The sequence below is a fragment of the Gopherus evgoodei genome, chromosome 7 (assembly GCF_007399415.2).
Source record: "Gopherus evgoodei ecotype Sinaloan lineage chromosome 7, rGopEvg1_v1.p, whole genome shotgun sequence".
In the NCBI taxonomy this organism is placed as follows: Eukaryota; Metazoa; Chordata; order Testudines; family Testudinidae; genus Gopherus; species Gopherus evgoodei.
The window spans coordinates 6,750,038-6,762,596 of NC_044328.1; the positions used below are offsets into that span (position 1 = coordinate 6,750,038).

Sequence of the window (12,559 nt, forward strand, 5' to 3'; positions counted from 1 at the left end):
GGCGTCAGGAGAAGTACGGATTGATCGTCCAATAGCTATTTTGTGTTGTGCTGGTACATAGATCGGCTCGCTCTCTGTCTGTCCCTGTGTCCCTATGTCTGTCTGCCTGTCTGAGGAGAAGTATTGGGTGATCCTTCTATTATAACAGTGTTGGGTGTATATGTGCGTGTACATACAAAATAGCCAAGGAAGGAAATCCCAGCATTTCTCCTGACCTGTGAGTGTATGTGACTGTAAGACACACACACACACACACACACACACACACACACACACACACACACACACACACACACACACACACACACACACACAACTAGGCGATCCTTCTCTAGCTATCTGATTCCAGGCGTCTCACAAATATTCTGCCCCCCCCCCCATTCCAGTGGAAACGCAGCAGCGTGGTTGGTGAATTGCTAGTATATTTCAGCCGCGGCACTGGGCTCGGGCGCCTCGGCTCCTCCCCCGTGTGGTGTAACCCTCTCACTTGATCAAATCCTTGAACGTGAACAGTTTCACTGAAAAGCACTTTTCAAAAAAAAAAAAAAAATCCCACCAACAGTAAAGAACAGATCCAACTACTGGGGAGAGAGTTGGGTTTTTTTTCTCTCCCTCCTGGCCACCGTCTCCGAGGCTGAGAAGGGGGAAGAGAGGAGCCTTTACAAATACTGTTGCTGCTAACCCAGCCCCCCCTCCCCTTAAGAACCCCCCCAAACTCCCCAACTCCGTCGGCCCGGCATGGAGAGGGGGACTGGCTGGTACCCAGCTTGCTACATCGCTCTGCTCGCCTGGACATGGCTTTTGCTCTCCCCTTGGTGTTTCACCGGCGCTGAAATAACTTGCAGATCCTGCTCATCTTCATCATCTGCGCCTTCTTCGTCCTTGTCGCTGGCGAAACAGCAGCGGGAGCCGCCTCGGGGATTATTGCGCTGGCCGGGGAGCAGGGACGTGGGAATCGCCAGGGAAGAAGCCCTGCAGGAGGCGCAGCCCGGCGGAGGATGGGCGCTCGGGGACGAGGGCGAAGAGGAGGCGGCGCTGGTTGTGGTGCTAGAAGAGGATCGGGGCTGGGGAAGGGTCCAGCCGGCCGCGGGAGCGGTGGAGGGGCCGTGGGGCGCTGAGGAAGCTCGCAGGAGCCGGGCCAAGGGGGATGGCTGGGCTGGGGAGGCGCACGGGAATCCTCCGTCCAGGCGGCGCTCGGGGATGGCGAAGGGGAGAGGAGCAGCAGCAGCAGCAGCCTATGGCCAGGAGGAGATGCTGCTGCTGCCGCCCGGAGATGCCCAGGAGGCAGGCGGCTCGGTGGGCAAAGTGACTAGCTCCCACCCCCGGCTGCCCAGGGCGAGGCGGAGCAGCGGGGCCCCCCAGCTTTTCGCCCCTGGCCATGGCCAGGCAGGAGGGGGCAGCCCTTGGACGGACGGACAGAAAGTGACCCGGACTCAAGCCAAAGGCTCCAAAGAGGACGGGAAAGTGACCAAGCTGCGCGGAGGCGAGGAGCTGAAACTGACCAGCACCACTTTCGCCCTGACCGGGGACTCGGCCCACAACCAAGCCATGGTGCACTGGTCGGGCCACAACAGCAGCGTGAGTACTGGCGGCCTCGGGAGCCATGCGGTGCTGGGGAGGGGAAGGGGTCTGTGCGCACCGCGCCGGGATCATCCGCCTTTGCTCTGGTGCCCGGGGTTCGGGCGCGTTCCGGGGAGTCTGTCTCACAAGGCTGCTGCCTCTTTCGCACAAGGGGGTGGGGAGAAAAGAGAGACACCCAGTGTTCCTCCTGGATAGACGGAATCTCAGCTCTGGGAAGTTAGAGCGGAGGGTTTGTTTGAACCCAATTCCCCTCCCCTCTCCATAGGGAGGAGAGAGACACTTCTCCTTGCTTGGCTTCCCCTGCATCTATCCAACTGATTCGCCTTCTGCTGTTTCTCTTCATATATATAATATGGACCTTGGAATGCTTCAGTGGGGCTGTGCTGGGAAATGAATGATGCCCAGTAAAAAAAAGAAAAGAGAAAGTCTCTGAGCTTGTGTGCTCTGACTGTGCGAGGCAAAGCCGCTCATATTCATCCATTAAGCAGTAAAAACACACGCTGCTTCATGGGTTTGAAAGAGGAGCAAAGAAAGTGAAGCACAATAAACAAAAAATCAATTGCATATCATGCCTTTTCCCCCTAAGTCAGTAAATGACCAATTTAAAAATTAGTCGAGGCACCGCTGAAAGTTTGTGCGGGAGACTTGCTGGGCCCGGTTTGTGTCAAAAGGTGGCGCTCTTGAAAAACATCTGCGTCGAGCGTCTGCCTGCTGGAGAGAGCGGTGAAAGGAACATTGTTATGTTAGCAACTGCTCCCCTATCTAGCTCCATGCTTTATAATACTCCCAGGACAACCATAAGGGAATTTCAATTTTATTTTAACCTGATATAAGACATACTATTTCCACTGCGCCATAAAGCCTGAAAGCAGGCATAATTTAAAGGCTTCAGGAAACCCTTATATGGGGTGACAATGTGCCCATTATTCTGATTACTAAAGGTATTCACTGCCTTGAAAATACCTCTTTTATTGTTTTGCCTATATTGGAAATGTGCACAAGGCAATTAGAAGTATAAAGTGGAATGACCGGATCTGAAAATTATATTACACTTGGGGTTGAATGATCATTTGGGGCCTGCCTATCTAGGCAGTGAACAATTCAGCCATCTCTCTGTGCTTCTCTGAATGGAAGTTTTATCTCATTGTTATTTATTTTTACTTACCTAATCATGCTGACAGCTATCTAGATGTTACCTAGATTTATTCAGGTTTTAAAGGTAGCTGTGTTTGCTAGACATGAATTCCACAATCACTTAAGATGAAGATAAACATCCATTGAAAGCTGCGTGTGGTATGTTGTAGCATTATGTTGTCCAAAGGCTTCTTTAAAAATGTATGGAGGAATGTAGTGAAAAAAATCAGCCTAATAAGCCCTGTTTCTTGTTTTCATTTCAGTGCTGAATTGAAGGAGGCTTAGCAAAAGGAGCTAGTGTATGGATTCCTAATAGTTTTTTGTAATTCTTATTAAACTAGCAAAGGGGACTCATTCTCCAGGCACTTTGGAAATAAAGGATTTTTCAAGTTGCATTTCAGAAAGAGATTTTAAAAATCTCCTTTGCTTAGATCTCTCTTTTGTAGAAATGTGTCATTTAAATAAGCAGCTTTATTTATGTTTTAACTTCAGGTCACCGATGAGGCTAATAAATTAAAGACTGTCAGATTGTTCAGGGCTTTTCACTAAGGTTTTGCCTCTGTCATGACACTGTGCATGGAAACCTTTTGGCTACTTTTGTGGCTGTATTTACCGAAGAGAGTAACTGAGTGGTATTTGCGGGAGTGACAAGCAAACATGCTAATAAATAATAGTGTTCTCACTCCATGGTTTGTCAAATGTGAGGTTTGATACTTAGAGACTACGTTTCCTTTACTCTCCCTTTTGGAGAATACACACTATAATTTGTCATTCATTATTGTTTGTTTTTTAAGGCAGTATATTGTGCGAGTCTACGGGGAAAGTTAAATGCTTGAACTTGACACTGTATGGAGGTACTTTCATGTATTATCAGGGAGAGGCAGATGCAGTCCTGCATTTACCCAATTTTCCAGTTGGGTTGAATCTGGTACAAGGAGGTCAAGCAATTTGCCCAAGGTCACACAATGAACCAATGGTTTGGCTGAGATTAGGGCTAAGGGTTATGATATCTCTGACCACCAAGACTACAATGCTGCCTAACCTAAAACCATGAATCATATTTTCTTAACTGTCTGGCAGTAGAAGTGGAGCTGCAGGAAAGGAAATTAGAAATACTGAAGGATATTAACTCATGGCCCGCCATTATACGGGAAGTCTTAGGGCAGTGAGGAGGGCATATATATATGATTCAGTTCTCAGTCTACCAAAGCAATGAATAGGGAAGTGGGATGCACTTTCCCCATTTTGTTCTCCTTTGCATTGATTGGAAGTCTGATCTCTCTTGCCTATGATAGTGGGTTTTTTTTTAAACTATCAATAAAGATTTGTTTAGTGAAACAGCAAATTTCCAAGCAAACACTTGTAGTGGGAGGTTCTTAAAACCTGATTGATTTTCAGAGAAAAAAAGAGAAGACTGTGATAATAAAGATCAGGATGTTGGTTGGGAATGTAAATGAATCTCAGACCCCTTCTCAAAAGAGAGACCTGCAAATTCAGTGCATTGTGTTACTTAGGATTTTGATAAGCCACTTCCTATTAAAAAAAAAGTGAGAGAGAGAATTTCAGTTTCACTGAAAAAAATCAAACTCCCAAGAGTCGAACTTTTGCTGTCTGTCTTTTCACATAGGAAAGGTGGCTGTGAGATAGAAGCAAAGGGCTGGGAGTCAGGCGATCTGGGTTTTGTTCTTGTCCTTGCCTCATGTGACCTTAGACGGGATTATTAACCCTTCTCTAACTCATCTTCTCTGTAGAATCCGAATCATGCTACTTACCTCCCACAAAGGGGGTGTTGTGGAGCAGAATTCATTTCTGTTTATAAAACACAGAGATCTTCTGATGGCAATTGCTGTGGAAATGTGAAATATTATTGATGCAAGGGGGGGTTGCAGTCTCTCTATGCAGATCCATTAAGAGTGGCTTGGTGTGACATAAAGCGACTGAATTTGAAAAAGGGAGGATTTTATATTGGACAGAAGGCAGACATTTCTATCAGGAAATTGAGTTACCCTAGAGAACAATTTATTGAGAGAGGTTACTGAGGCTGTCTTACTATAGGGATGAGTAATGCAGTTGTAGACCAGAAGAAAGGGCTCATTGAAAAGGCTTTTGGAAACTCAGGAGAAATTTTGCTAAATTCTGTTGAGATCATTTTTGGAAAATCCACAGGCTTTTTATTTTAAAGCAAATCCTCGAGGAACATACACAGGACACAAATATGTTATTAGTTGAGTATTTGTATCCATTAAACTTGTTATGTCACCCAATCTTTTCTCTCGCTCTCTTTTTTTTAACTATTCCCCATGTGCCTGAGAGTTTTCATTCCTTCAGACAGTTTCCACTACCCACAAAGTTCCTCCTACCTGTAGAAATCACTTTATCTGCTGGATTTTTCTAATTCTCCTCACCCCACCCAGAGTTCTATCTTGCGAGGGCTAAACTATTCCATAGAAAGTTTGGTGATTTGAGTCTCGAATGATTGAAATTGTTGCTGGGACTTCCCCCACAAGGTTTCAGAGTTAATACCCACTTTGAGATGAATGTAGTAGTTTATACCTCCTTGAGAGTTACTCTTTCATTCTGTTTGCAGACTGACAAAGACTGCACTGCAGCAGTTCATGTTCAGAAGGGGTTTTCTTCACAAACAGAAGAATTGGAAACATAATATATTAAAGGGTTTTTTTTTCCAGAAAATATTACAAATATCAATTATCCATAGAGAGACTCAGACTTCATGCTATAGCACTAAACATAGCTGTGCTTACTGGTAGCAGGCCCTATTTTGGGGGTTAGTGTAGCGGAAGCTACTGCAAGGGATTGGAGTAAATGGTCCAGAAGTGCTTTTAATTCTTTATCTTCTCTGGCTCATGTAGATGCAAGTTCTACACAAAGATCTGGAGGTAGGGGGAGAACAGACCCCTCTGGATCATGTGAATACACAGAAGCACCAGAATTCTTTCCCTCTCCTTGTGCAAATGAAGCCTCCTGCTCAATGGGCCGACAAATGACCCCAGCGAATGGAAAGTGGTATAAGAACTTGCATTGCTGTCAGCCCTTAGTCTGGAGTGACTCTTAACAAATGCCTTTGGCAATAATCTGATGAGCTCGCCAAGCTGCTAACATACAAATTATTTGTCATCGAGATATTGCTCACCTTTGCAATGGTGATTTATAAGCGGGGGAGCCCAGTGGCTGTAATCCGTTCCAGGTGGCTTTTAATTAAGATGCCTTGTCATAAACAGATAGCTAAGGGTTAATGTTCTTTTACCTGTAAAAGGGTCAACACAGGGAACCTGAAACACCTGACCAGAGGCCAATCAGGAAACAAGACTTTTTCAAATCTGGGTGGAGGGAAGTTTTGGGTGTGAGTTCTTTGTTTTTTGTCTTGGGTCTGACCCTCTTGGCTCTGAGAGTGATCTTTCTGTCTCCTGGCTTTCTAATCTTCTGTTTCCAAGTTGTAAGTACAAAGATAGTAAGACAATAGGTTTATATTGTTTTTTTTGTATTTACATGTGTGTAGTTGCTGAAGTGTTTTGAATTGTATTCTTTTTGGATAAGGCTGTTTATTCATTTTTCTTTTAAGCAATTGACCCTGTATTTGTCACCTTAATACAGAGAGACCATTTTTATGTCCTTTTCTTTCTTTTTATATAAAACTTTCTTTTTAAGACCTGTTTGAGTTTTTTCACTGGTTAAGGCTAAGGGACGAAGGGAGAGGGAAATCTCTTTGTGTTAGATTTACTAGCCTGACTTTGCATACCCTCTGGGTGAAGGGTGGGGGGAGAGATTAGACCTCTTGGTACTTGTGTTTCCAGGATTGGAAGCAGGGAATCTCCTAGGGTCATCCAGGGAGGGGAGCCTGGGAGGAAGTAACAAGGAAACAAGGGGAGGGGGCTATTTCCCTTTGTTGTAAAACTCAAGGCATCTGAGTCTAGGGGTCCCCCAGGGAAGGTTTTGGGGAGACCACAGTGAGCTAGGCACTGTATAAATTCTTGACTGGTGGCAGCGTTATCAGGGCCAAGCTGGTAACTAAGCTTGGAGATTTTCATGCTAACACCCATATTTTGGATGCTAAGGTCCAGATCTGGGAAAAAATGTTATGACATGCCTAACAATACATTATGTGATGGGGAGAACATGAGAGGGAATTATTTATAATTCCAAACAGATAGCTCTGTTGAGAAAGGATTTTTCGTCAGGAAACATAGGTTTTGGCTGGCAAGCATGCATTACTGCTGGAGTGCTCCACTTGGGTTTCATTCTAAAATATTTACTTCTCACATGCAAGATAGTGACAGAGTGACCAGATTAATTGTGTTGCATTTGGGAGATATTTTAATTGCTGTGCTAACCAGACTTGTTTTCCAAATAGTTTTGGCTACTCTCCTCCCCACTGGAATCAGCTTCTGTGTCACAATATCTTAATGCGTTTCCCTTCTCTACCATGCCTAATAATGAAGTCTGTCACTAAAATCATTCTCTGGGACTTTGCCAGAAAAAAAATAAGTTTTTAATTAATGTTTCAAGGGGGGGTGGAGAAATAAAAATGGAATGCTGACACAGTGAGGCTTTTGAGGTTTGTGTTGTGTTGCCAGGGCATGGGAAAAGAGCCCGAGGCTCCTTCCTTCCAATTACTTATCTCCAGGCTGGTTTCATTGAAAAATTGGATTGAGATCTCATGGAAGGAAACTTTAAGGGGTTTGCTGCTGCATGCCTTATGTGCTGCCTCTAAACCTGTTCAAGACTGCAGTGGTTTGAGCATTGGCCTCTGAAGCCCAGGGTTATAAACTCAACCCTTGAGGGGGCTGCCCAGGGATCTGGGGCAAAAATCAGTACTTGGTCCTGCTAGTGAAGGCAGGGGACTGGACTTGATGACCTTTCAGGGTCCCTTCCAGCTCTATGAGACAGGTATATCTCAAGTTTAAGAAAAAAATACTCTTGCCCCACAACCCTGCTTAAAGTCATAGGCCACAGCTACTATCACAGCCCATGGTTGAAGAGTGATCTGATCATTTTCAGTTTTCTGGTTGCAGTCAGTTTTAGGGTATAGCCCAAAAGTTTGAGTGCACAAGGAATGTAGAATGGGGACTATGATTTGTATCCAAGATTTTTCAGTGATTTAAATGGAAACCGAACCAACTGTGTGTTTAAGGAGAAGAGTCATCCACTTGCAAGAAAAGATGACTTGGAAGTTGGTTTAAATTGGGTAGAGAATGGATGGTAGGCAGGGGAGTTCTCTCCAGCCAGTGAGGTGGAGGTGTCCTGTATTCTAGGCAATGGGAAAATAGATCACGTGACCAGGATTATAGCTGGATTAGTAGGTAGAGATTTTGGGTAATAATACAGCAATAACATCTGGGAAGTGTTGAAGTCTAATGATTAGACTGCAGCACTAGGCACAAAGGATCCTGAGTTCTAATCCTGACTCTACCCAGTTACTTATTGTGTGACTTTGAGTAAATTACATAGGACCCAATCTGCCAGTCAGTGGGAGATTTGCAGGATCAGTCCATGTGAACTCTTCGTTCTTCTTCTGTAAAATGGGGTATAGAAGTGTCTGTTGTAAAGGGAAGTGGATTAGGTTTGGGTTTGAGGCCAAGCTAGAGTTTGGATTTTGGTATGAGGATGGTAGAATGACAAGAAAGTGTTTAAGGATCTTGAACCGATACCAGGCCAGTTCTGGTTTTAGATCTAAGCCCAAGTTGTAGTGGTAGGTTGGGATCTGGTCAGGTTTAAAATTAATTGGGTTTGGGTTTAAGGATCCAGGTTAGACCTGCCCTGAGTTGTCAGGATTAGTTAACTTGCAGTGATTTGTGAGTTGGAAAGCATTATGTGTCAAATCCGTGACTGTAGAAGATCCACACTGTGACAGATGTAGCTCCATTGAAATCACTGGAGCTAGGCCAGTTTACACCGGCTGACGATCTGGCCTGGGATATTTCATAGCAATGGAGCTGAAGATGAGGGAGGGAACCTGAGGATCATTGAAGGCTATGCAGCTCCTATGTGCCATGGAGCCGAGTTCTGTAGTATCTTTCTCTGCAGGGGTTCCTGGGTGGGCAGGGGAAGGGGATACATGGCCAGTGGGTTTGTGAACTTTCCAGATCCACTGGATTGCACTCCACTGATGGGTTGAATGCAAGAGGTTGTATCAGTAATAGTAGCTGCAGTCAAATTGTGCCGGTGTTCTATGCCCTATATGGGGGGTAGGGAAAGATTCTATTCACTTCCAAGCACAGCACTTTCATTTAACTTTATCGTTGCTTGAGAGATGAGAATTTGGCCCTACATTATTAATTCCTTAGCGCCCCGATCCCGCGAGTGCTGAGTGTGCTCAACTCCCACGTCAGGTAACCAGTTGACGTACAGCACCGTAAAAGTGTATGGCATTCTCCCGTTTTACTCCTCTTCCCTGTCCAGGATCTCTCTTCCAATATGCCCCCATCCCACCAGAGCTGACTCTGACTTTCACAAAGTCCAAATCGCCACTCGAGGTCCAAAACTGACAGCTGGTTCAGTGTCATCTGGCATAGGCTCCCTGTCGCTGACACAGATCAACCAAATAACAATTGGATGCCTCAGAGAGATGATTTTATTAAAAAGAAAATCCCCTCACAGTAGTTAGATTTTGTTTTGCTTTATGGCTTTAGTCTTGCAAAACCAAACAGTGCAATTGAGAAGAAAAACACATACAAAGAACCTGTACAAAGAGGATATGATTATATAAATGTGATTTTAAAATAATCCTTGTCCATGTTATAACAGTACCCTATACTATTTTACTTGTCATGATTTTACCTGATTGTTTACTTTTTCAGCTTGGATGTTAAAACTAGCCTGGTCAGTCTCACTTTTAGTTTATAGTCCCTTTCACTTTCTGGTTCTCCTGCAGTGTCACAATGGGGTAGTGTGTGGGATCATAGCATGGGGCCCTGTTTTAACATTTGAGTTTAAAGGTTTGATAGTGTCCCTTTAATAAAATACTGAATCTCACTTTAATGCACTAGTCTACTAGGGAATAATGAAATTATAGTGGCTTGATCAGAGAACTGGGAACTAACGCAGGCACTGACTTTGAATCTGGGATTTTCCAAATCCTAAATCCTTTAGTTTCTTTTGAAAATCCCAGCCTTTTTTTCTGTTTCAGTTTCCCCAGCTAGAAAAAGGGGATATTAATATTATATTCAGGGATAATGTGAGGATTAATTAATTGGCTAATGTTTGTAACACGGGTCCAAAGGGCGCCGGGGGTGATAAATATCATTATGATGAATATTTCACACTACAGCTAGGGCAATTCCCAGTTTAATAGGCCGACAAACTGCCAGAATACAAAGGAAATCAAGAAGGGCAGAAGTTAAATAATTGCAGCATTGTAATTGTTTATTCTAAAATGGCTGAGGACATGATACTTCTTCCATTGAAATCAATTGGAGCATGATCCTAGTCAGTAACATCCAAAGATTGTTGTGGGTGTTTTTCTCCTTTATTCCTTGATATGAAACAGAAACACCAGCCGGACAGATCTGAAAAGCATCACGGGACCTCATTGCCCAAAATAGTACTGCTTTTAATTAGCTCTAACACGACCCCATATAACCTTGGGGCAAAAGCTTTGGAAATGAGAGATCTCGGGCTCTGCAGACTGAAAGCAGCACATCCAGTGCAGAGTCTAACACTAGAGGGAGTGTGGACATTTAATAAAATAAAGTGAAATGCTGCACAAATGGAGAGGGGGACATAGGGGGCTGCAAAATACATTATGGAAGATGGATGTTGCTAAAATATTAATACTGGAAATTCACTTGGCATCATTGACTCCAGCTGTAAGAGGCTTCCTTTACACAGTGAGGTGAATAGTCTTAGCACACGCCATAATCAAATGCTTTATGCTCCCATCTCAGACCCGTTCTGCTGTTGCTTCTGCTCTCTTTTCCCCTTTGGTTTCTCTTTAATTACTGCCAGTGCCCGAAGATAGGATCTTGGTTGCTCGAGAGGGTCATCTGCTGCTGCTGATCACAACCCTCACCTCCAGTCTGAACCCTCTGCCTGCAGAATCCCTGGCATCTCCACAGCAGCTGCCTGTGATTGGATTGTAAAAGGGATGCAGTTAACTCTTGGAGAACTGCAGGCAAATCTCCCAGTCCTGGTCTGGGGCAGTGAAGTCAGCTCATCCTCACGCCAGCCTGTGACCCTCTTCCCTCTGCTATCAATCAGGTGAGGACCCTCTGGCCCACATACTCTCCTGGCTCCCCAAAATGGACTCGTTTGTCTCTTCCCGGCAGGCAGAAAGAGTCTTAGCCTTCACCCTCGCTTCTTTGCAGAGTGTCACTGCTGGCCACTTCCTTGTCACTTCAGCAGCAGCCCTGGCTTCCCATCATCACTCCTGCTCTAGCCCCTGTTCTGTGCAAGTGTGACCCACTGATGAGTGTGTGTTATAGGTCTGCCCCTGTGCCTAGTCCATACAGCCTAGGGGTTAGGGGACTTCAGCTGATGCTGTAACTCCTCATGCTTTTAGCTCTGGAGGACTCTGGTTCAATCTCCAGTGTGCTGGCCAAGATGGGGTCGTGTCACAAGCCTCTCTCATGTCTGTGGCATTCGGCTCCCTCTCTCCTCCCCTTCCCTCTGAGGCAGGTCTCCGCTGGCAGCAGTACGTCGAGTACGGATACCACCTGCTCCCCTAGCATGGGTAGCAATAGCAGCTTAGATGGTGAGGTGCTGCGTAGGTCCATAGAATACGTACCTTACACGGCTCTCTACGCACCCAAGCGGTGCATCTCCCATCCACGCTGCTGTGTTTAGCAGTGCAATGTCCCACTGCTTCCCTGCTGCCGGAGCCTTTGACCACCAAGGGAAGAGACCCCAGCTGCTCCTGCTGCCAGAGCCTTTCCCTACCACCTGTAATTACACGCAGCAGCGTGGACACAGCCAGCCTTTCACTGTGGCATGTAGCTACACACACCCTACGTGCCACTGACAGTGTAGAGCAGGCCAGGGTGGGGGTTGGGATGGGATCAAGGGCTAAGACTGGAATTAATCACATCCACTTAAAAGTGCAGAGGGAATCCGGGTAGGCAGAAGCTCAATACCCCATTGTAATTCAACCAGGGGAATAATGCCACTAACTCAGGCTGGCCTTATGGTTAAAACCCTGGTGTGGGCATTGGGAGATCCGGGATCAGTTCTAGTCTCTTGGCGGCCCAGCTCCCCATCTGTAAAATGATGAGAATTCACTCCCTTATAGGGCCGCTCCCAGACTGAAATAAATTCGTTTAGTGTTGTTGGTAAAGCAACGTGAGCATGTCAGCTGGAAGGAGCTGGATGAATATAAAGCATTCTTGTGTTACTCTTGGAAACAGTGCAGCACGATCGCTATTGCTCCTAAATGGTGGAGCCCTTGGAACATCTCTTTGCCTAAGGGAAAAGAAGATGGAACTGGCCTCTTGGCATGAGCTGTGTCTGAAGGGAGGATCCAGCAGGGGCTTTAAGCAAGAGCGAAAGCACTGAGGAGCCATCGTTATTTCTACCCATCCTTGCCACATGCACCAAAGGGGTTTTTGTGAGGCTCCTTGAACACAAAGCTAAACACTTAAAGGCACACCTCACAAAGGGTACCTCTATTGCCGGGGGGTGAGGTCCCTTTGAACCAGTGCCTGGTTGGTCTTGGCTGTCAGTCCAGCACTTTAGAGGTGATGGAAAATACTGTAGTAATAAAATTTAGCTCTTTTATTGCCCTTTTTGTCCACAGATTTCAAAACTCTTTACAAAGGAAAGTCAGTAGCATTTTCCCCATTTTACAGATGGGGAAACTGAGGCACACAGTGGCAAAGTGGCTTGTCTGAGCCTC

At 45.4% G+C, this 12,559-nt stretch overlaps 1 protein-coding gene across 1 annotated transcript in view; it reads left to right on the forward strand.

Moving 5' to 3' along the window:
* The first annotated feature begins 518 nt into the window (after nt 1–518).
* Nucleotides 519–12,559, forward strand: part of SORCS3 (sortilin related VPS10 domain containing receptor 3) — a 495,944-nt gene continuing 483,903 nt past the window's right edge. The window contains exon 1 of the mRNA XM_030570154.1: nt 519–1,578. Coding sequence (XP_030426014.1) covers nt 739–1,578 — 840 coding nt within the window. The 5' untranslated portion in view covers nt 519–738. The remainder of the gene's footprint in view (nt 1,579–12,559) is intronic.